This window comes from Dermacentor andersoni, chromosome 4 (genome assembly GCF_023375885.2).
Source record: "Dermacentor andersoni chromosome 4, qqDerAnde1_hic_scaffold, whole genome shotgun sequence".
NCBI classification, from domain to species: Eukaryota; Metazoa; Arthropoda; class Arachnida; order Ixodida; family Ixodidae; genus Dermacentor; species Dermacentor andersoni.
Window position 1 is genome coordinate 64,085,952 of NC_092817.1, and position 23,823 is coordinate 64,109,774.

A 23,823-nucleotide genomic window follows, 5' to 3' on the forward strand; every position below is an offset into this window, starting at 1 on the left:
CACTGTGATAGTACCTGCTCAACACCAAGATAATGGAAATATTGGGCTTTCTTTTTTAACTTTGCCCACATTCCCTCCTTATTTAATTCCTGCCTTTGTCGTCTCATTTAGTGCAGTGCCCTCATTTTTTTTCTCTCCATTTCCTGCCGTGCACTATAGATTACTAGATCACACGTCTGTGAGCTGGCATTGTAAACATGGCGGAAACTGCTGCCGAATGACACTTCATGTTTAAAACCCCACATGCTGTAGAGAGTGGTAATTTATGTGTTATTTGTGCTAGCAAATGAGTGCCCATATGCGTATTTTTACGTGTTGTTGCTTCCAATATACTCGTTATAGTATGTTTAATTAAAGAAAGGCAACCAAAGTTTATTGAGGAATGAAGAAAGCCGCCTATCGCTTCTTGCCATAACGTCCAGCATTGGCGTCAACGCTGGGCAACGCTTACAAAATATTAACATTAAGTAAATAAAATACGTGTGACCCGACTTTGTAAAACAGTACAATGACAGAGCACGTGCATTTTTTTTAAGGTTAATTTATAAATCCCTTTGCCATATGATCGCTCAATGAAAACGGAGAGCAAACGCTTTTTTATCCTAACCTTGTGACTTATTGTGAGTTTTGGTCATCCAATTAACATGTCTTTCATTTCAATTTTTGCCATATGATTCAGTAAATGTTTCTAAATTTTAATAATTTTTAACGCTTACAGCGATCTAAGTCATGCATAAGGGATATGAAGCGTAACAGGAAACAATAGTTTCGGAAAACTTCTCCTGATACGCCATCTAACCCTACCTTAGTTTAGAATAAATTATATATCTGCTATAGGCAGATAAATGGGGAGGCCAAGTTTGTCCCAGTATACAATACGTTGTTAGGCAGTGCATCATTGGACCTTTACTAGCTGGAGCCGTAAAAACAAGAATGCCAAACAGGGGAAAGGCTCATCTGCGATCACATTGACTCTCGCTGATTCATCAATTTGTTTCTAACGTCACTACACAAGAATGCCTGCTTCCTTGCAGCGCTACGTCGCATGACCTATGGCTTAGTATGACTTATCCAGCAAGACTTGTTTGCCGTATACCGCATCGGATGTTGCTCGACATTCGTGGATTCGGTCCGTCCACTTCTCTGTCGACGAGGCACGCGATTGTGCGAGACAATGCAAGAAGAAGTACCTCGTGTCGTCTTCTAGCCATTAAAACCATGGAGCTATTCATGGAGCTTTTTCTTCCGGAAAAGCTGAAAGGCGAAGCCTCACCTGTTTCCAGAGTCATTCGTATTCTTTTGCTCTTGCCAGTATTGATGTGCCGGAACGCCCTTTCCTTAGATGTCCAACCCACTCTAGCTTTCCAGACCGCGCCTACCTGTGTCTTCTGATCAGGCATCAAAGGCTGTGGCTGCTTGTAAGATTTATCTATAGGAAACGCTGCATGGAGGACTCGTTTTGTCCTGGCGTTCGCGTGTGCTAGACATTCGTGATCAAACGTTCGTGCGAAACGGTAGTGCCATAGGCAGTATGACAGCCCCGGATATTACGACGTGTATCATCGTTGGAGATGAGAAACATTTTGTGCTTCAGGCTGGATAGGACGAACACAGGCTTTCGTCGAGATGGTGATAGAAAGGGCAATTTTCGCACAGTACGCATCATAATCAAACAGGAATGAATACAACCGAATATATTTTGATACCAACGTATCGTTCAAAGCGTTGCCCGCACACGAACAAAGTACAAGAATGCACCTTCAGAACGATCAGTTTTTTTTTTTAGTTCCTTCTTTTTAACAGTAATTAAGGAATGTAACCACTTCCCTCAACACGTAGTAAACGTAACTGATAACAGTGTCTTTTTTTCGTCGTTGCAACTTGTACACTGTATATTGTAACTTATCGCCTTACCCATTGCATATTGTACTAAACGCCTAGCGATTTGCTATTATTGTTATATTCTGCAGTCTGTTTTCATATTCTTTTCTAGCAATGTGTTTAGGCTATGTCGACTTTGTATATAGACCTTTCCCCTTCCCCCTGCAGTAATGCCACTACGGCATTGCAGGAATTTTCTAAATAAATAAAAATAACAACTTTCTCACCACGAGAACAAATATAGCTTCACCAGGACCCAGTCCTGAGACTGAAGTGTCTTATAGGTGCATAATTTCTGTATTAAAGTTAAAAGCCGCATTCTAATGCTTTCTTCGGATGACGTTAGAAGTTTTGCAATTCTTGCTGCATCTTCTCCCTCCAGCGGGATGATCAGTTCATGTGAGTTCAAGATAATGTGAATTTTTAGTTGACACTACCAAACTGTATTGTTTTCCCTGTCAGAACCTAATGCGCTCTTTAAGAAGTTTTGTCTACATTAGGCACAAAAGAACAGCGCCGACCAGGTATAAGAAACAAGATTCGCAGAACAGTAGACAGCCATTATTTTCTCCGTCGCATACGCAATCGCGAATGTCTTTATTGTGACATTAGTCAATGACCAGGCTGTCAACGGTCTGAAAAAAGAAGCAATATTGACGCACATACTTTCTATATCTTTTTCCTGTTACTGTATTCCCAGTGTAGGGGCTGTTGCAAATTTGTGACTTGGCGAAAGAAGCACCTGCCTTAGCCGACTTTACGCAAGGCCATATTAGAATGCACCCGTCCTCAAGCTTCTCCCTCCTGAAATGCGACTGAGCGCCACAGGAGAATACGTGGATAAGTAGATGTGAATCAGCGATGCAAGGCACGTGCTTAGCATGCAAAATGCACGTGCAGACCGAGTCAAATCGATGTGGATTTCGTATTCAGCAAAGAGCGCCCCCGGTGGGGAAGTATTTTGCTGCGAAGTCTACATCCAAAATACACGTGAGCGTTTTTCTGTCTCGTGGGCACCAGTAAGGCACTATGTGATCATCGGTATAGAGAGGCCAGGAACCTCGAAGGTTTCCTAAGGAATCGACGCCACAGTGCAGAGCTGTGTGGACTAGGTAGAGATGCCCTGCGAGTAGCCTTCTTTGGAGCATAAAGTAAGCATCGTAACGGCGATAAAACTATCCAAAAAATATTTGAACGACATCTGTGCGATGTGCAAAAGCTGAAGTCTGGGTTTGAGCTCAAGTCTGGGCGAAAAAAAGTAACGTAACTATGTTCAGGATGCAATATAAGCGTTAAAATATCTTACGCAGTCGCCCAGCAAGCGCCATAATATGGGACAAAAGAAGGTAAATGAAAAAAAAAAGAACACGAAAAAGGAACACGAGAGAAAGAACGGCGCCCTTTGGCTTTCTGCATCAATACGACGAGCGCTAAGATGTCTTTGTTGTTAATTACACATTTCATGCTCCTGTAGCAATCGTTATTTTCCCTTCGTTTAGGATAACTCTTTCTACATACATAGGTACGCCTCTTCCATGGATGAGGTCCCTATTAGAGTTCTCACGCTAGCACTGTTCGCAAGATGCCAGCCAGTCATGACGTCGTGCATATTATTAGAGAACATGGCCAGCTTATTGCTAATAGAAATTACGAGCAGAAAGTCTTATGAATTCAGCTCAAGATACTTTCTCCGCTTTGAAGCGGCTCTGTGCAGAACAACAACAAGACAGTCACTGGGAAGGATCTACTAACTTTGCGCGCTGAAGCTTAGCGCAAAGTGTTATGGCACCTCTGAAGCCACAAATCAGCTTAGGACATGCCTTTAACTTTAGATCAGAACTCTTTGTAGCATTGCCTTTCCATTCCCCTACGAAAGCCGCCCGCTATAGAGAAAGACTGAACAAGAGAGGACACACGGCGAAAACTAGGTAACAGGAAATACGTCACGCTAGTATTAACGCCGACCGTTTGCTGCCGCGAGCATCGAAAAAAAGAAAATGAGAATGTGAAATGAAGTTAATAGACATTCATTAATTTTGTATGCTTTCCCGGCAAAACTAAAGATACCTGCGTATAGAGAGAGAGAGAGAGAAGAATACAGGAAGGCAGGGATGTTAACCAGTCAATAGTCTGGTTGGCTACCCTACACTGGGGGAAGGGAGAAGGGGAAGAGAAAGAAGGGAGAGAGAAGGTGTAGGTACGTGTACGGACAGCACTTCAGTTAAAGTCGCTCGAGCAAACCAGAAGTTCTGAGAAAACACAAAAGTGCCTTCACTGCCTTCTGAGCCGATGATCGGTCGGGACGGTGCTCTAATATTGTCTGTTCACTCAGAGGACGATGGTCTAGTCTCCTCAATGTGTCGGACAAATACTGTCTTTGTGCTTGAAATTGAGGACAATGGCACAATATGTGGTCAATGTTCTCCTCGCATGCGCAAACATCACATGCAGGACTATCAGCCATTCCAATTAGGGCTGAGTAGGCATTCGTGAAGGCCACTCCAAGCCATAACCGACACAGAAGAGACGCTTCACGCCGGTGCACACCGGCTGGAGGTCTGAGTTGAAGTGATGGGTTTAGTCGGTGCAGTCTTGTGCGCCTTGTATGTACGGTATTCCACTCTGCTAAGGAGATCGTGCGTGCCAGAATGCCAAGTTGTCTCGCGGCGTCGGTCCTTGAGAGCGGAATGGGGACGCAGCGGTCTTCTTGGTTTGACGTCCGAGCTGCCTTATCGGCGTCATCATTACCAATGATACCGCAATGACCTGGTATCCACTGAAAAGAGATATCATGGCCTTTTTCTCCTAAGTGATGGACAAGTTCCGCGATTTCGCACGTGAGCTGATCGTGATTCCCATGTCGGAGAAATGAATGCACACATTGCAAGGCCGGCCTTGAATCGCAGAAGACTGCCCATTTTCTAGGACTTTCAGTATTTATCACTTGAAGCGCCTCGCGGAGAGCCGCGAGCTCTGAAGCTGTAGACGTAGTGACATGGGAAGTCTTGAATCGCTTGGTTATTCTCATTGCTGGTATAACTACAGCGCCGCCGGAACTGGTTGGTGTAGTTGATCCATCAGTGTAGACGTGTGTGCAGTCGCTGTATTTCTCGTACCTGCGTATAAATTAAATTGTACTTTGCGGCTTACTTTTCTTCCGTTGCCTAGCGACAGGCGAATGACGCGCCAAATGCCTGCGTCATTCGTCGGACACGCCCTCGAAGCGAGCGAGACTGGCTGCGCATCTGAGCGTTGGCCTGTTCGGAGGCCCGTCTGCATGTATTTCTATTTTTGGGTTTTGCTCGGTGGGTAAGGTTCCCGGCGAATTCTTGCGTTCCTTCTGCACTTCGACACGGCACCACTGCACTATTAGACTACGGCAGGGTGAGAAATTTTGTTCGACAGTCTGCGACGCATTTCAAACAATTAGGCTTACGGCACGGAACCTAGACTTGTGACGCAGTTAGCGAAAAACAGCCCGGCGTTGTGCCACGGTTAAGGTAAATTGACTACTCGTACTGGGAAATTTTTGCGATGGTTTCTGTGAGCTCCAGTATATTTTAACTTATTTCGGTAGCTTTTGGAAGCGCTGGTCGCACAGGGCGCTGTGACGCAGTTTCGCGTCCATTGAATCATACTGGGACAAGTTTTGGCGCAATCTCTAACTCCCATCATAATTGTGACTAACTTTCGTTACTTTTTGGGGTACTTTTCAAGCGCAGTGACCGAGCCTGGCGTCGTGACGCGGTTAGTGAAAAACCGCTTGGCGCGGGTACGCAGTTAAGTTTCGCGCTTTAATGCACTGACAAGTCAAGTTAGTGGCGCTTTCTCTGACCCACAACACTGTTGTGAATTAATTTCGGTACTATTTTGTTATTATGAGGCACGCTCGCCGCGTCTGGCCTTGTGACGCAGTTAGCGAAAACCAGCGTGGCTATGGGGCGCAGTTTTTTTCGCGTGTACTGAATCTCACTGGGACAAGTTTGTGACGTTTTCGCCGACCCCCAACATGATTGTAATTAATATCGTGGCACTTTGGGATAACTTTGAGGTACGCTCGCCGCTCCTGTCGTGACGCAGCGAAAAGCAGCTCGGCCATGGTGACAAAGTTAGTTTGGCCTGTACTGAATCTTACTGCGACAAGTTCACGACAATTTTTATTGCCCCGCAACAACTTAAACTTTCTTTCGGTACTCACGCCTGAAAACGCGACGAGGCTTCGCGGCTGTGCCACCACACAGACCGCTAACCAGTTCATCCTGATCATGCAGGTTTTCGCCCGCATCATCGTCGACCTGCTCGTGTCTACCTTCTTGGCAGCCTCTTCTGCCACTTCGGGAAACTTCATGCCTGCTGCCAACGGAAGCGAACCCAGCGTCTGCCTCCTCCCTGTCGCCCATGCTTCAGGACGTTTGACAGCGCCCCCAGCACCGCTGTGGATCATCGAAACTAATCCAGCTACCGTATCGCCATCGACAACATCATATGCGCAACCTATAAAGCTGCAACCACCGTCCACCGCGCACTGTGGGCTTCGCGGCTGTGCCACCACACAGACCGCTAACCAGTTCATCCTGATCATGCAGGTTAGTAGTTGGTATCAAGCTCCTTCTAAAAAATCAAGTGATTACTTTTTGGTGCAGCTGCCAAGCCCACAGTGCTGCATTTTACTTATTTCTGAATGTATTGAAGTCATACGTGCCTTGCTACTGCTATCAGGGGACATAGAGACAAACCCCGGTCCTGAAAAAGCCGTCCTCGACGAACTAAAAAAATTGTCTACTGGCCAGGCCACACTAATATCCGAGATGCAGAGCCTCAAAACCCAGCTAACGAGCACAAACTGCACTATTGCTAATCTAAGCACCCGCCTCACAGACTTAGAAAATCTCTGCAAAAATCTTTTGGCTCTCCGAACAGAAGTTGACGCCATTAGCACCAAGACCGGTCAACTAACCCATCGTATGTGCGATATTGAAGAGCGCCTTGACGACCTCGAGAACCGTTCCCGGCGCAACAATTTAATATTCTACGGTTTTCCTGACACTAACCCGAAGGAAACATACGTTCAATCGGAGCAAATAATCGGAAGCCACTGTCTTGAACGCTTTGGTCTTATAGTCGAGCCCAAAGATATAGAGCGAGCACATCGACTAGGGCGTTACACCACTAACCGCAAACGACCCATCATAGTGAAGCTTTCATCCTTCAAAACTAAAGAATCTATCCTCTCAAACGGTCCAAAACTAAAAGGCACAAATTTCAGCATTGGGGAAGACTTCACGCGTCCAGTTCGAACCGCCCGAAAACAGCTCATTGCCTTTGCTAAGAGCAAATCCGTACCATTTTCATTGCATTACAAAACATTGCATATTGGAGCCCAGCGATATATCTTTGACACTGCATCAGGAACTGTCAAAGCCGCATCGTAGGGATCATGTCGCCGTCAGCAACCACGCCATCAGCACCATAAATGCGCAAGAGCGAATCTTTCATTTTCTGTACTTTATACTAACATACATAGTTTTCTTCCGAAATGCGTGCTCCTGTCTAATCTAGTACAATCAACCGGCAGTAGTATACTGATACTAACAGAAACATGGCTCAATGACGACATTTCAGATACGGAGGCACTGGCTGACTTGCCGAACTTTAACATTTTTCGCCACGACCGCAAAAATGCACGTGGCGGGGGCGTACTCATCGCCACTAACAAAGAACTATCATGCTCTCTAATCAGTACATCTTCACAACTGGAATTGCTATGGGTAATGTGTCGTGCCCCTCCCGAAGCAATAATACTTGGGGTATGCTACAGACCCCCTCGAACTGATCCAGATTTCGCCCTCGAACTTAATGAAATATTATCCCAGCTTACTAAAAAACACCCCAATGCACACATCCTCCTTTATGGAGACTTCAACTTCCCTAGCATTAATTGGCTCAATCAGGCTTCACCAACTTCAGGAAATACCGAAGCAAGCGAATTTATTAATGTTTGCCTCAACTTTGGCCTCACCCAACAAGTAACAGAACCGACGCGCGTCACTTGTGAATCGTCAAACATTCTAGACCTTCTACTAACGAATAACCCCGAAAGCTTAAAATCTATCGCATATTTACGAGAAATAAGCGATCACAAAGTCATTTATACCACTTTTAACTTCGTCCCCAAAACACGTTCCGTCTTCCACAAAACAATTCACTTGTACGATAAGGCTAACTATGAAGCAATTAATAATGAATTACGAGATTTTCTGCCTGTTTTCCAATCCAATTTCGTTTCCCGTTCCCTCAATGACAACTGGCTAGCGATTAAAGACAAAATTACTGACCTGACTAATAAATTCATCCCCACGGTGAGCTTTCTTGCCAATAAAAATAAACCATGGTTCTGTAAAAATTTAAAAAGACTCGAAAATAAGAAAAAGCGCCTTTTTCGTACTGCGAAATGTGATGGAAGTCCGAGCGCATGGGACAGGTACTATTCTGCGGAAGACGCCTATCACACTGCAATTCGGAAAGCGCGAGAAACATTTTATCATAACGACTTAGCTAAAATTCTAAAAACTAACCCTAGAAAATTTTGGGAAGTCATAAACCCGCAACAAACACATGACATCACACTTACAAGCGATAAAGACAAAATTATGAGCGACGCTGTTTGTGCTGACACTTTTAACATCGCGTTTTCATCCGTGTTCACTGAAGAAGCCGACTTGCCTCTTCCTACGCCACCTACTGCGACACTGCCAATGATGGCCCCCTGTTGAAATTTTCGTCGCTGGCATTTCATCACCCATTGACAAATTAAAACTTTCATCATCGGCTGGTGTCGACGACATTAACTCAAAACTGTTAAAAAATACTAAAGAAATTATTGCAGTGTATTTTTCGATGCTCTTTTCACTTTCACTTGAAACAGGAATCTTACCAGACGACTGGAAAGAGGGCAAGGTCATTCCAGTCCACAAATCAGGTAACAAACAATCCCCGCTAAATTACCGCCCCATTTCTCTAACAAGCGTCCCATGCAAAATTATGGAACACGTCATATACTCTCACATTATGCACTTCCTTGACACTAACAATTTTTTTCATCCTTCCCAGCACGGATTCCGTAAATCTTTATCTTGTGAAACCCAACTTGCCATATTTCTTCATGATCTACACTCTAATCTCGACCTCAACCTTCAGACCGATGCAATCTTTCTCGACTTCGCTAAAGCATTCGATACAGTATCACACAAACGCCTTATACTAAAACTCTCCCAGCTGAATTTGCACCCTAACGTTTTTGCATGGATCGTAGCATTTCTCAACAAACGCTCCCAGTTTGTTTCAATTAAAAGTAGCCGCTCCAGCTCCCTCCCTGTAGCATCCGGCGTCCCCCAAGGATCTGTACTCGCACCCCTCCTGTTCCTCATATATATTAACGACCTGCCTGTACATGTATCCTCCCATATCCGTTTATTTGCCGACGACTGTGTCATCTATCGCACAATTACAAAGATTTCTGATCAAACTACACTCCAACATGACCTTAACCTTGTACAACAGTGGTGCGATCTTTGGTTATTGAAGCTTAATCCTACTAAATGCAAGCTCGTTTCCTTTCATCGCAAACTTAATCCCCTATCATTTTCATACCTGATCTCCCACTCCACTGTCGAACAAGTTCAAACATACAAATATCTAGGCGTCACCTTATCCTCTGACCTTTCATGGAACGCACACATCAGCAATATCATATCATCCGCGAACAGATCCCTCGGTTTTTTAAAGCGTCATTTGCGTCACGCACCATCAGACATAAAACTTCTCGCGTACAAATCACTCATCAGATCGAAACTAGAATATGCAGCACCCATCTGGAGCCCGCATCAAGCATACTTAAGAAACGAACTAGAATCTGTACAAAATCGTGCCACTAGGTTCATCCATTCTTCATATTCATACGACATAAGCATATCATCCCTAAAACGTAAAACTGATCTTGCTAATCTTTCTGTGCGTCGCCGCATCGCCAGTCTTTGTTTGTTCCACAAATTATTTCACAGTCCGCTCAATCAAGCACCGTATATCATCCCACCCGCGCGCATATCCCCCCGTACGTCCCATCCTTACTCAATCGCACGCGCACGTGCTCGTACCACTACTTTTGCAGCCTCATTTTTTCTTCGCACAGCAGTGGATTGGAATGGCCTTCCCCGGAACATTGCAGCCATCACGTGTTCATCAACTTTTGCGGACAACTTAACTACATTTGTTTCTCATGAAGATCACTCTCTGTAACCTTGATTTGTAAACCCACCCCTTATGTAATACCCCCTAACCGGGGTCTTTAAGGTAATAAAGTGAAGTGAAGTGAAGTGAAGAGTGATAACACGGGACTGTGTTGCTTGCGCCGGCAGAACGCGTGAAAGATAACGCCAAAGGGCTCAAACAACAGGAACTTTTAACTCGAACATTCTGTTTTCTGAACGACGGAAGACAGGCTTTGCACCCACGCATTTGTCTCGAGTGCAAGTAGAATTCTGCGAGTGTCCAGCATGGTCTGTTTGAGGGCCTGTGTTGTAGCTACCTCTCTGTATTCGTAGCGCACTTACGCGTCGATTGTAGCCAAGTTCTTTTGGAAACTCACTCTATCCCGTGTATTCGTGCTCTTCAAGTGCAGGAAATAAGTCCCAGGTATAGGGGAATGCTTGGAAATGGGTTGTTTTCGTGGTATTGTACGGTATTCTTTGGGATGAGTTGGTATATTCTACACCATGTATGTAAAACCAAACTGCTTTTGTTTGTGATGCCATTCATTCACCACTTTCGCACGTTTCGCCTCTACATGCATTATTCGCATGTGTTAGTACCAAAATGACACATGCTTCTAATTTACTTTTTTTCAACTGACGTCGTCCGGTGGGGCTTCGAACGGGAACTACTGCTGCTTACCTGGTGCCACAACGTTGGATCAACGCACAAAAAGCCCTCAACGGGCATTTATATAGAATAAAATAAACATTTCCTCATTTCGCAAGCCGTCTTGCGTCTTTATGAAATTGCACGTGGCACATTTGATGGCAGCTTGTAAAGATCGATTGCAAATCATTTTTACTTAACAATAAAACGATTTCGCACGAAGACCGTGCGTGATTGAGTTCTAAAAACAAAAAAAAGATACTAAAACACGTCGATCAGCGCAGCCGGCATAACGCACACCAGCTAGCATTCAAAACGCGCACGCACAAAACCCAAACCGGAAATGTGGCTCAGGTGTGTTAACGCCGGTGGCTTGGTGAGCTGCAGTCAATTCGGGCGCTGCACTCTATGGGAATGTCAGCTCTTGTTGAATCGTTTCTCCATGCGTCCACTTTACTCGCGTGTTTTCAGCCTTGGGTGCTATAAAGAGTTCTGTTTTCTCTATCACAGCTCTTGACGATTATAGCTTTTACTGGTAGGCACATTGAGGTACGCATTCCATTAGCGTTAGGTGAGTTTCATCCATTGGTTTTAATTGTTCAATGCTATATTACCGCTTGAGAAGTAATTTCTTACTCTTTTCACACCATCCAATTGAAAATCGCCCAACCTTCAGTTGGTAACAATGTTTTTGCCTTGTCTACACCAGTGTCCGCGCCACTGGCCTTCACCACGCACCCGACCCCCTTCGTACAGTAGAATAATGCTATCTTGCTGACGTAGGTGAGTGTGGACGCGTTGTCGTAAATTAGAACATTTCTGCGGATGTATCCGCAAGTTTATTCTTCCCATCAGGGACCACTTTCATGGAACCGAACTTAACCTAACTTTTCACTTGCGTGTCTGTTTAGGAGGCAGAAAACTGAAAGCGGTGATGTGAGAGCATCGCATACAATGTGGGTTCCTATTTGGTACGCGTAAGAATTATTTTCCTTAGGTTGTATAGGTCTCATACTACCCATAGCGCCCAGTGGCCGATCCACTTGACGGCACATCTATGTACAATCTAATAACAAAAATTGAAAACGAAAAAAATCTTTACAAACACTGGCCACAGGTCCGAAGTCCTTGCGGCACCTTGGACGTATGGCGGTGGAGCACCGTCTACAGAAATAAACACATGGCGTTGTGTTATATTTTAACTAATACACACGCCTAAGCCTTTTATCACGAAGGCGTTGAGTCAGCGGGTCGAAAACTCTAAATTAGGAAGATTACGCGCGGATCGAATAGGTGTCAGTTCCCGAAAAATAAAGCAAATAATTAGACAATTGCGACCGAACAGTAATATGAACAAAGCTACTAAGCAGGAAAAAAACTTTATGGTAGCAACGGCGATCAATGTATTTAAAAGTTGCTCTTACACACCCAAAATATGCGCTACAAACTCTGCTGGCAATGACTACGCAGTTACGCGTTGACTGTAGGCAGCAAGCATATATAATCATAGTATCACGCTGCTAAATTCTATAGACTTGGGACCAATAGCAATGCCGTGATAGCAGACAGCCCGTAATGTTGATAGAAGACGCGTCCTGATTCTAAAAGGATTTGGGAGAACGGTTTAGATAATTGGGGAGATAGAGGGAAGAGTGGAACGTACAAAATGGGTGTTCAAGTTATCTGTGTTGTTGAACCCAAACATGTCAGTTTCTAATAGCGCTACGTCTTGTACCCTTCATGTGTAGGGCTGACGGTGGCAAACTACGATCCATTTGTATATACCCTTGCTCTCAAATGTATTAGCCCCGTATTGAACACATTTTCCCGTTGGCTAACTCCCAGAAATTTTGGCAGGAAAGTGTGCAGCTCCTGCAGTGCCCGACATTAAATCACTTCAGTTCTGAGTTATTGTCACGTTTAGCCTTGTCTAGCGCTCTAATTTCTAGACGCAAAAGTGTCCACTAGCACTTTTCCGAAGCTCTAACGTGAGCGCTACATGTCGACGGCATTCAAATGTATCAGAACTTAGTCAAGCTATAATGATTCGAAGCTGGCTAGGTAATCAAATAGCAAAGATCCCAATACGCGTCACTCATATTAAGTATAATAAAAATAACGCTATGCGGGACCCGAGGATTGATATAAAGATGTTAAACGCCTTTTCGAGCACAGCCTACTAAGAAACACCTGACTGTATGAAAGTCTGCGAAGCTCAATAACATGTATATATATTAAAGATATCAATATTGGTTTTCGTGGAGGACGGCGACAATAAGGGCAAAAACGTGTTACGCCATATCATAAAGATGTCTGCTTAATCTACTCAAAATTGTGAAAGCTATTTATTGAAATTCAGTATTTATTTATTGTATGTTACAGGCCACGTGCTTCAGTGCAGGAGATTGGACTACGATAATGAAATACTCTAGAAAAAGACACGAAAAATGATAAAGACACACAAAAAATGGGGTGCTTTTCTTAATTTTACCAGAAAAATACAATATCAAGGTATTGAAGCACCTTTTTAATGCAAAGCTTGTAACATAGGTGGTGCATGTGAAGGAAAAAAAGGCACTCCTCAGAACACGGGAGTGTGAGTCACCGTTTCAATGCGAACGTATTGCCTCGACGTACGAAGATGAGAAAACACATTTTTCAAGCCTTATAAACTGATCTGGCCATCAGAAATCTACATCCTACTAAAAGAGCGTAAGGCATTCCGCAGATTGTACCCTGTGGAAGACGATGAACGTTACAGAATGGGCGCCAAGAGAACGGATACGTTGTTGAGGATGGCAGAAAACTATGTGGTGTGATGAAATTAGGAATTTTGGAGGCGCAAGTTCGATGCAGCTAGCGCAAGACAGGGGTAATTGGAGATCGCAGGGAGAGGCCTTTGTTCTGCAGTGGACATAAAAGTAGGATGATTATGAATATGATGATGATTTCTAGGTACTGTTTAATGTTTCCTTGAATGATTCCGTATGGAGAGCAAAGGTGGTCACACGCACATCTGTAGGGCATGGTTTGCAAGAAAAGTCCTACAAATCAAAATCTGAGGCGGCAAAAAAGGCCTGGAAATGCGCTACATGCAAGAGCGCTGGCTTGCGGGCTAGTCGCAGTGAGGATGACGTTGCCATAAGCCTGGCACTTCAATCAACGAGAAGCTCGAGAGCCTGCCGACTCTGGTAGAAAAAGTGAACAGCATGGAACAGGCAGTTCAGTTTCTGTCACAAAAATTTGATGAATTTCAGGAAAAGATCTCTAAGCAGGACAATGAAATTAAAGATCTAAGAAAAAAAGTGACAGAACTGGAAGAAAAAGAAAAGTTGCATGCGTCCGCAGAATCCAGTCTTCAACAGCAGGTGAATGACCTAGAGTTCCGGAGTAGGCGACTGAACTTAGAAGTCCATGGACTCCCTGTTAAGGAGAATGAAAACTTGATGTCTTCTCTCAATGAGGTTGCTGAAAAGCTACAAATACCTCAGCTTGTAGAGGCTGACGTTGTACCCGTGCATCGGCTGCCCGCGAGGAGAGACTACGTGCCGGGAATAATCGTTGGTTTCACAAGGCAGGAGACCAGAGCTGCATGGCTTAAGAAAAAGAACTACCTGCGGGATGAAAAACCGCGAATTTTCTTTCAAGAAAATTTGACTCGGCAAAACAGGGAGCTTCTACGATCCGCAAAAGAAGTGGCAAAAGAGAAAGGGTATAAGTCTGCTTGGTACGTTAACGGCAAGGTGCTTGTTCGAAAGACCGAGGGAGCTAATGCCCTTCACATTAAGGACAGGGGCGAACTGGAAGAGCTATAATTGATAGTTTTTTATGTGTGTGATAAAGGAAGGATGCAAGAGAAGGTGAAGTTTCACTTGCCTAATGATGTAGATGAAATTGTCGCAGCATTTTCTGCACCCTGGATCAAATGTATCCATCTGAATACACGATCTGTGAGAAATAAGGTGCCATGTTAGGAGGAGCTGTTCACCAGATCTTCTTTTGAATTTTCGGTTATCATGCTAACCGAGACATGGAGTACTAATGACTGTGATGTTTTTAGGTTGCCTAATTATAATACCTATTATTTAACCAGGTCACAATCGAGAGGGGGTGGAGTAGCGCTGCTCATTATGGGTGATGCTGAATGTGAAAGCATTGAGCCTTATACCGTAATGTCTCCAGACTATGAACTGTTGTCACTGTGCGCAGATAAGCATGTATTTTCAGTGTGTTATCGGCCACCGTCCGGTGATATATCAGCGTTTCTAGAGTTTTATGACCAATTTCTAGCATTTGTGGCTCATAATCATAATTCTAAGACAATAATAGCCAGTGGAAATTTTAACATTGACATGAGTACAAACAGTTATTTTTCAAACGCTTTCAACATGGTTATATTATCAAATGGTTTTGCCAACTAGGATTGCACCGGAAGGCGAGTCAACCCTTGATTTATTTATTACTAATTCCATGCAGTCAAACGTTAAATTTGGAGCTTTATCGTGTTCAATCAGTGATCACCTGCCGGTGTTTGTGTGTGTAGAATTAAGCAGTCAAAAGAAAAAATGTTGCCACCAGTATTGTACCAGCTAATTACAGATGAAACACTGAAGTCTTTTCACGACGCCCTGATGTCAACAAAATGGGACACTATCACTAACCTTACAGATGCCAATGAGGCTTACGACAAGTTCTTAGATATACTGACCCAACTACACCACAATAGCTTCCCTTTCAGAACACGTAGAAAAAGTAAGAAAACGCGGAAACCATGGATTACTCCTGAATTACTCAATGAAATGAAAATTAGGGACAAGTTATATCAACATTTCCTTCAGACACGATCAACCGATGACCTTGTCACATTAAAAAAGTATCGCAATAGGTTAACAAAAAAATTGCGACACGCACGCACAGTATACTATTCATCTTTGCTGGACATTGAGTGTCGTCAACATAGTTTGCTATGGTCGAGGTTGAACACTCTCCTAAATCGAAATCACTCACACAGGCCTTTAACGAAATTACACATTAATGGCAAAGATTTATTCGGTGTTAAGCTCGCTGACGCATTTAATGATTTTTTCACAAGTATCGGTAACACTCGGTCTCTATCCTCTCAGGCTAGTAACTACGTATGCGCTCATAATGACAACACAATGTACCTTCATCCTGTAACACTGAATGAAGTTGCGTCCGTTATAAAAGCCTTGAACAACAGCACCAGTTGTGACATAGACGGTCTTCAAGTTGGCCCTATTAAACACGTGGTCGACATTATTGCCCCAGCACTCGCTCATATTTTAAGACGTGCTTGCAATCAGCAATTTTTCCGGCGAAAATGCAGTTTGCAAAGGTTACTGTTACTTATAAAAAAGGAGATCGTAATGATCTGGGAAATTACAGGCCGGTATCCATTCTACCCGTGTTTTCAAAAGTGTTCGAAAAAATTTTGCGTTCAAGGATGACAAACTTCATTGCAAAACATAACTTGTTAACACCACATCAATAAGGTTTCCGTAAGAACAAATCAGTCGAGTTAGCATTACTAGAACAGAAAGAATATATACTAACAGAGTTCGAGAACAGAGCAATAGTTGTTTATATTTTCGTAGACTTTTCAAAAGCATTTGATTTAGTTGACCATAATATTTTGCTGGAGAAATTACAGATTTATGGGATACGAGGACAGTCACCATCTCTTATAAAATCCTACCTTTCCAACAGAGCCCAAGTTGTTAAAGTAGATACATTTACTTCAAAAGCCAGGACTGTCCATAGCGGAGTGCCCCAAGGAAGTATTTTAGGCCCTATACTTTTTAATATTTATATTAACGATATCGTCAACATAACCCCCAGGCAAGATTTATTATCTATGCAGATGACACCAGTATTTCTTTCGCAGGTAATGACATCCATACTCTCATTAAACAATGTAACAGTACAATGAAATCCTTAGAGGAATGGTCGAAACTTAATCTAATGAAGGTAAATGAGAGCAAAACGAAAGCAGTTATATTTAAGCCGAAAAACAAACATATACCTCTGCATCAAGATATTAAATTAAACTCGCGCAGTATTGAAATAGTCGAGAATTTCAAATGTCTGGGTGTCGTCTTTTCCGCGAACATGTCTTGGGATAATCATGTCAAAAATGTTTAATCAAATTGAGCCAAACAGGTGTAATAGGCCGATTAAGGTACATTCTTTCTACGCGCATCAAACTCTTGCTATATAATTCCCTTTTTTATTCACACTTCAGCTATTGTCAGTTAGTGTGGGGAAACACAACATCCAAAAATCTAGAACATATTCACTTAGTACAGAAAAAATATCTCCGAGATACATATAATGCTCCCTACACTGCATCGACAATAACTTTCTTCATGAACACCGGTGTAATTCCAGCGTATAATCTACAAATATCGATTAAGTCGTGTCTATAAGGCAGAAGTCTATAAGAATATTTTTAATCTGCATAAACTCGCCCAATTGCAAACTAGACCACCACATTATAGCACAAGACACTTCGAAGACTGGGCAGTACCGACACCACGGTCAAACTATGGGAAACAGTGTCTGAGGTATACATTACCCACACTCCTAAACTATTACAATTCGGTTGGTTTCAATCTCTTCTCTTCGTCTCTCAATGAGCTCCGGCTGATGTATGTGATTGATTTGTAATACTTCTATGACCATTATATGTGTATTTTTTCTTGATGATCTTCGTGACTTCTTGAGTAATGTATATGATCTGCAATATTATGTATGTACGGTATACATGTGTATATTTGAATGAAAGAATGTGATGCTGCCTCTGCCCAAATGAGGGATGGGGGACTTGTCAAGCTGTTCAATGGACAGCTTTTTTTCCTCCACCCCCTCATCTGTATCTTACAAGATCTGTACCTTACAAGATGGAAAATAAACTTTCATTTCTCATTTCTTTCACGTACATATGGTTAGGTCAACGAATTTGTTGGCCGCGCTACCGTTCCGTCGTGTACTAAGTGAGAAATAGATTTGCGTCGAACCTGTCAGCCAGCAAGTGTAGGCCAATTAGTTTTTTCTAAGTTGAAACAGCCCTCCACCATTGCGATCAAACCAACACGGAAACTGACTGAAGTGGTGGAGAAGCTATCGCTTAAGATTGGATAAAAACAGGGCGCAGATGAAGTAAACGAAGAAGTTTCTTATAAAGCACCCCATTCCGCTACCGGTATAATTGCTATAATTTAAACACCAGGCCATTCACAGTAAATATATTTACCATCGTCGCATATGAAATCTTAGTACAACATCATTTGGTGTCCTTCCTTTGGCCGTCTACAAAGTGCCGTTGGAGCGGGCGGGAACAAAGAATGTAGCTTGGACAAATCGGCACCCTGCTCGGCTTTCATTTCATGGTTGAGTGATACGTACAATATTGTTAGCGTCTTCATTAGTCCACAAGCTATAGCATAGCCACCAGCTAATTACAACGTAAGAAACGCCTAATTAAAACAGGCGTCACAAGCGAGGCGAATATGGCGGCAGAAAAAGCTTCTTTTGTGATGCCATACTCATCCATGAAAGAACCTGGACGGTCTCACAACTTCTTGCGCGAAGAAAAGGGGCTTGTGTCACACACAAAGAACGAGAATCACAAAGCCGTAATTGTTTTTTGCGCTTCCTGTGGCGGGTATCAAAGAAGTCGCGCTGCGCCTCTTAAGCCAGATCCGCCGTCTTGGTTCACGCTGCAGCCTGTAATAAAAGTAAAGCGCCCGGCATGACGCTATACTTGTATTCTTTCTCATGTGCTAGCGCCCGGCTCTTCAGGACGCAGCACGTCAGTAAATCGTCCTTCGTTGCTTGGTGGTGCTGTGAAAAAGAAACCGCCGAGGCGTTAATGTCTCGCTGTCTTCCCCGCTCACAGCTCGACACCGCCTTACTCGTCTTTGTCTTGTCAGAGACAAAATGAGAAAAAAAATGTGTTTAGTCATTGTAGACTAACCATTCCTCTCAGAGCCTTCCACGTGTTTTGTATTTGTTTCCTTTTGTTGCTCAGAAAGTTGAAGGCTGCTGCCATTTTTGTACAGCTGCAAGTCAAGATCGCTTCAAGTTGCTTGTCGTGAAACTTTTCCCGCTTTCCGACACGTGTCGGATGTTATGACTGTGACGAAATTGTTCGAAAAATGTAGCATGCTTCGCATGCATGACGTTACGAGGCATTTCTGCACGAAAGCGACGACACTGCAGCAGTACCTTGCAGCGCGAAGAGTACATTTAGAGAAGCAAACGCTGCTTGTAGGTCATAATGTTTCGACAGCCTTGGCTATGTTGTAAAGTGCACTCTACGTTTTCCACGTATGTGTGATCCTTGTCAGTTTGATGACGATGGGTGCGGGGATCAATGTGTGTAGCTGCAATGCATAAATACAGCCTGCACAATAAATGTTCTGTAAGACCGCCGCATTAAGAGAAACAATTTGTATCTTGTGCTTACGTTTTGAATAGCAGCATGGTGCGCTTTCCGTATAGTCTTCACCTGAAGGTTTCTGAGATATGCGCGATGAATCATGTGTAGCACTGGAATGTGGTGCCGTTAAATATTTACTTCTTACAAAATGCTTGGAGGTTAACAATGACATGGTATTCAGCCAGTTCCTCTTTTGCTAACCAGAAGTCTGCTTTAAAAGAAAATGTACCAAAGAAAGACATGAACCCTCAAATAAATAGCTCAGCACGATACATTTATTGTGGGAGCGCTACAAAAATATGTACGCCATTTTAAGACGCCCAAATCGAAGCAATCATACTACTAACCACCCAGAGCAAGTCTGCCGGCAAGCCAAACAAGAGACTATGCGACATAAATTCAATCAACTCGTATTGATTATGTTATTTGCATCTACAATCCTGCATACTGCTTTAAAAATGGGGATATTTAAATGTGTGAACATGCATTTGGTGCCCGTTTTCAGTGGGATACTAGCAGACTCCTAAATCAGAATAATATATGGTCGTTTTGTACGCTGCAGGTCCTGATGAAACATGGTTTTCATCCATGAATACTTTGCTTAGGGCAAAACGACAAACACAAGAAAGACGACAGGACAAGGTGGTTTTCATCCTAACATGAGTTTCCCAACAAATAAATTATTAGTTTTGCATTACGATATCTCCAGGCGCCGGATGTTTTGTAATGCAGGCTCATATTTCACTGACACGAGAAAAAAATACACAATGATAAAGCAAGTGAGCTAAACTGTAAATAAGTTCAACAAGGTAAAGTTGCAAAAGCAGACCCCTGCTCTTTCTTGCAGCTTCTTCGTACTACTAAATTTCCATGTTATCCCGTATGATGCGCTTTGAATCGGCTTTTAAAAAGCAGCAGAGCCCTTTTCACTAATTTTGCCCCACCGTAAGAAGACTATTGCAGTGTCTTTGTATAAAAGAACTGATGTTCGATTTAAGATCTTCAGAAAAGCCTTCCCTTAGCTTTCTTCTTGGCAGGTCCAAGGAAAGGAATTACATTGAGCTAGGACTTCCGAAAGAGTGATCTGCGAGCAGTTCGTAACACAAAAGAATATTGTGGTACAAAATACAGCAAATATTGTCGTGCCAGGATACCATTGCACCTTATAGAGCCGTTCAGAAAATGAGAAGTTCCGACAGAATGGTGCCGTAATTTTGGCAACGGTGGGGATATACCAACTTCCCTTTCCGAATCCCTCACCCTATTTTTGAAAGAAACAAACAAAATAATACACGAGGAAGACTCGAAGCGTGAACGAGCTGCCGTAAATCACTGGCTTTCTGTAAAACTGGGCTGTGGACTACGATACAGGGAATTGATAACAGAGAGCGCAGGGTGTTGACTTGAAGGAGTGGCATGCGCAGGTCCTCGACACAGGCAAGTTGGAGCCGATCCGTACCGGTAAGCTGAGCGGTGAAATATCGCCTGTCACCATTTCCACGGCTTGGAATCGATTTTTAGAACAGAGTGGCGAAGAAAGAGGCAGAACTGTGAAACATTAGCTGTAAACGATCTCGAAGGGAGTGGGTGCTGAAGAATCTCATCTCGCACACATTTTTTTGATGGAGGAGAAATAGTTTCAGCGCGTATATAGGCCGTCGATAGTTAAGGTACTCGTTGTTACATCGGTGTTCGAAACGTGTCAGCGTATAATAGTTTGGAGATGACTTGCAGTAAAATGAACTAAAAAAAAAGGTGTCAAAAAGGGGCTTGGATTTCAGTCAGAAGAGGAAAGTAAAGGTTCTTTTCAGCAATGCTCGATTCTGTAGCGTCGTGCTGCAGGGGAAAACAAGGCAGGAAGGCGAGGAAACATCAGTGCCTGATATGTACCGGCCAAGTTCAGACTGCCTGAATTAGGCACACGTATATTTCGCGCTTTCAAGGCAGCATTTTCAGCATCCCTACAGGCAGCGAGAAAATCTTCCCCGTTCAACCTTTCCAGACTCTTCTCATTCCTTCCATGAGCGCTGCTCTCCCATACAGTCACAGTGACGTTGATTAAAAGGAGCAAAAGAAGAAGCGGTGGTTGAGCGCGGCCTGCCGTCATAATGGAAGGCTTCCTCCTTTACGAAAAAGAACTCTCGAGCCTTCGCTCAGCTATCTCGCACTTGAATAGACCGTCGGTGTCTGCTTTGTCCTTGAGCATCTGTAAGCTTTAAGAACGGTGATGGAAATGTTTTGCTTGGTCATTCAGGGATTTCTTCTAGGTTTAATATGATGAATGGAAGCGGTGCTGTTTGTTTTAGGTTTCCAATCTTGTTCGATTTATTGCATTTATTTCCTCGGCACCTACCTTTATTTCGCTAACATTAGGGAAGGTCAAAGTAGAAAATTATGTTTGCGAAATCGAGAAAACTGGTCATGTGGTGTGTGTATATATATATATATATATATATATATATATATATATATATATATATATATATATATATATATATATATATATATATAGAGTGAAAGAGAGAGAGAGAGAGAGAGCGATAAGGTACATACATGCAGTTACGAACATACTTACAATGCTGCGTACCTCACACTATTTTTCTACATAGTCCCCACACCAGTACAGACATTTGTCCCATCCTAATCATAAATTTGATATGCCCTTGTACTAGGGTGCGTCCCGCTGACTGTGGGACCGCCGTTGGACTGCTGTTGCTGTTGCGAACTCACACCACGACGCCCTCACGCTTCTCAAAGCGAGACACCTTTCTCCATAAGCGGGCTGCATTTCCCTGTAGATTTTGATGGGCGGCGGTCTGTTGCTCCATAAAAAAATGAACGTACGCCGTGGACGTGTGGAGCACACCCACCATCTTGAACAACTGAGAGCAGCTCCGCGCCGCGGAGCTACCTGCAGATAAAGCCGGGCCGGTGCAAGAAAGGTCGACCGCTAGGAATGGATATGTTGACTTCGCATTTACAGCCGTAATTTCGCTAAAAAATAGTGGATAATACTTTCTGATTCACCCTGAAAAAAAAAATATATATATATATATATCGTAAGCAGCCAACATGCAAAGACAACACGGACAACATAGGGGAAATTACTTGTGCCTGCAGATAGAATAAAATAATTAATAAATAAATGGAAATGAAAGCGGAATAAAAAAGAACGAACCCACGTCTTCATGCGATGCTCTTACCGATAGACCAGCTGCAAAACAAGAACCATCTCTCAGTGTGTACAGGAACAAACCAGCAGCCGCCATTGTGCAGGAGTAGTCGTGTGCATTTAGTCTCTTTGGTACGCGTGATCCCCAGCGCAGCGTACTCAATCGACGTTTGTGGCGAACTCATCACATTTTGTGCTGTTGTCGGATGACTGTGGTTTGGCGCTATGCCAGAGAACTGCTGCGTGCCACTGTGCACGGAATTTGGTGGCTTTGACAAGTCTGGGCAGAAAGTAAGTACCGTCTTCTGCGTTCCACCTCCGTCGTGTGCTTGTGTTAGACAGTGGCTTGTTTATGTCGGGAAACATATTTTCTCTTATTTTTATCGGTAGACATGTGACTGATTCAGCTATAACCGATCTCGGTACGGGTTGGCAACGGTGGGGATATTCCAACTTCCCTTTCCGAATCCCTCACCCTATTTTTGAAAGAAACAAACAAAATAATACACGAGGAAGACTCGAAGCGTGAACAAGCTGGATCTAACCCAACGATCTCTATATCGTTGGGTTACACTGTAAAATAAGCATTTTTAGACCCTGCTGTGTGCGTATAACATTCTTTAAGGGCGGAGACAATTTGGGGTTGCGCCGTATGATGTGGTCAAGCAAGAAAACCAAATGTGTGTTGACCTACGATGTGAGACATACAATTGCATTTCGCCTGACGGCTTGATTACGGTGCACGCGCACTTTTGTCGAGCGCTGCATTCATGTCAAACTATATTTCGCGTTGTATTTTGCTGTAATCTTATTGCGCGTTGCATCTTGCTATTTTGTTATTGTATGGGTCTTCACCAAATAAAAAAAAAAACGAGTCCGTTCTGTTGTCCTAAAGCCGTGAGCAGATAAGCACCTGAAATGAGTAGTTCGCAATGGCGAAGCCTTGTGCGTTAACCGCGACTAACAGATTTGTCGAGTGTTTGAAACCTTAACTGTGTTTCACAGCATCTTCAATTTTTCGTTTTAAGAGATCACTGTTGAGATATGTCTCAATCAAGAAAGCTTTCTGAATATGAACTTTTATTTACAGGTGTCATATCACAGATTCCCAAGACACCGGGACATGTAAAAAGCAGATTGCAGCCAACAGGCGGCATCAAAGCCCACTCTTCACAGTTTTGATGGCCACCAGAGTCTGCTCTCTCCACTTTATTCAGTGTGACACTGTTGCTAATGTTGCTAATGGTTACCGACACTTGCACCAGTCTGTTGTGTCAAATGTATTTTTATTCAAGCAGCTAAAGCCGTCAATGAAGCCACCAGCTCAACAGGCACCACTTCAGAAAGTTTCATCGTCAAAAAGAAAGTGGAATGTTAATACTCAAGAGCTTCC

General features: G+C 43.3%; 1 protein-coding gene across 1 annotated transcript; it reads left to right on the forward strand.

Annotated features, from left to right (window-relative positions):
• The first annotated feature begins 14,006 nt into the window (after window positions 1–14,006).
• Window positions 14,007–14,612, forward strand: LOC140217232 (uncharacterized). Its single transcript, XM_072287614.1, has one exon. It carries the CDS (start codon window positions 14,007–14,009, stop codon window positions 14,610–14,612), a length of 606 nt encoding a protein of 201 aa, XP_072143715.1.
• Window positions 14,613–23,823: the final 9,211 nt, after the last annotated feature.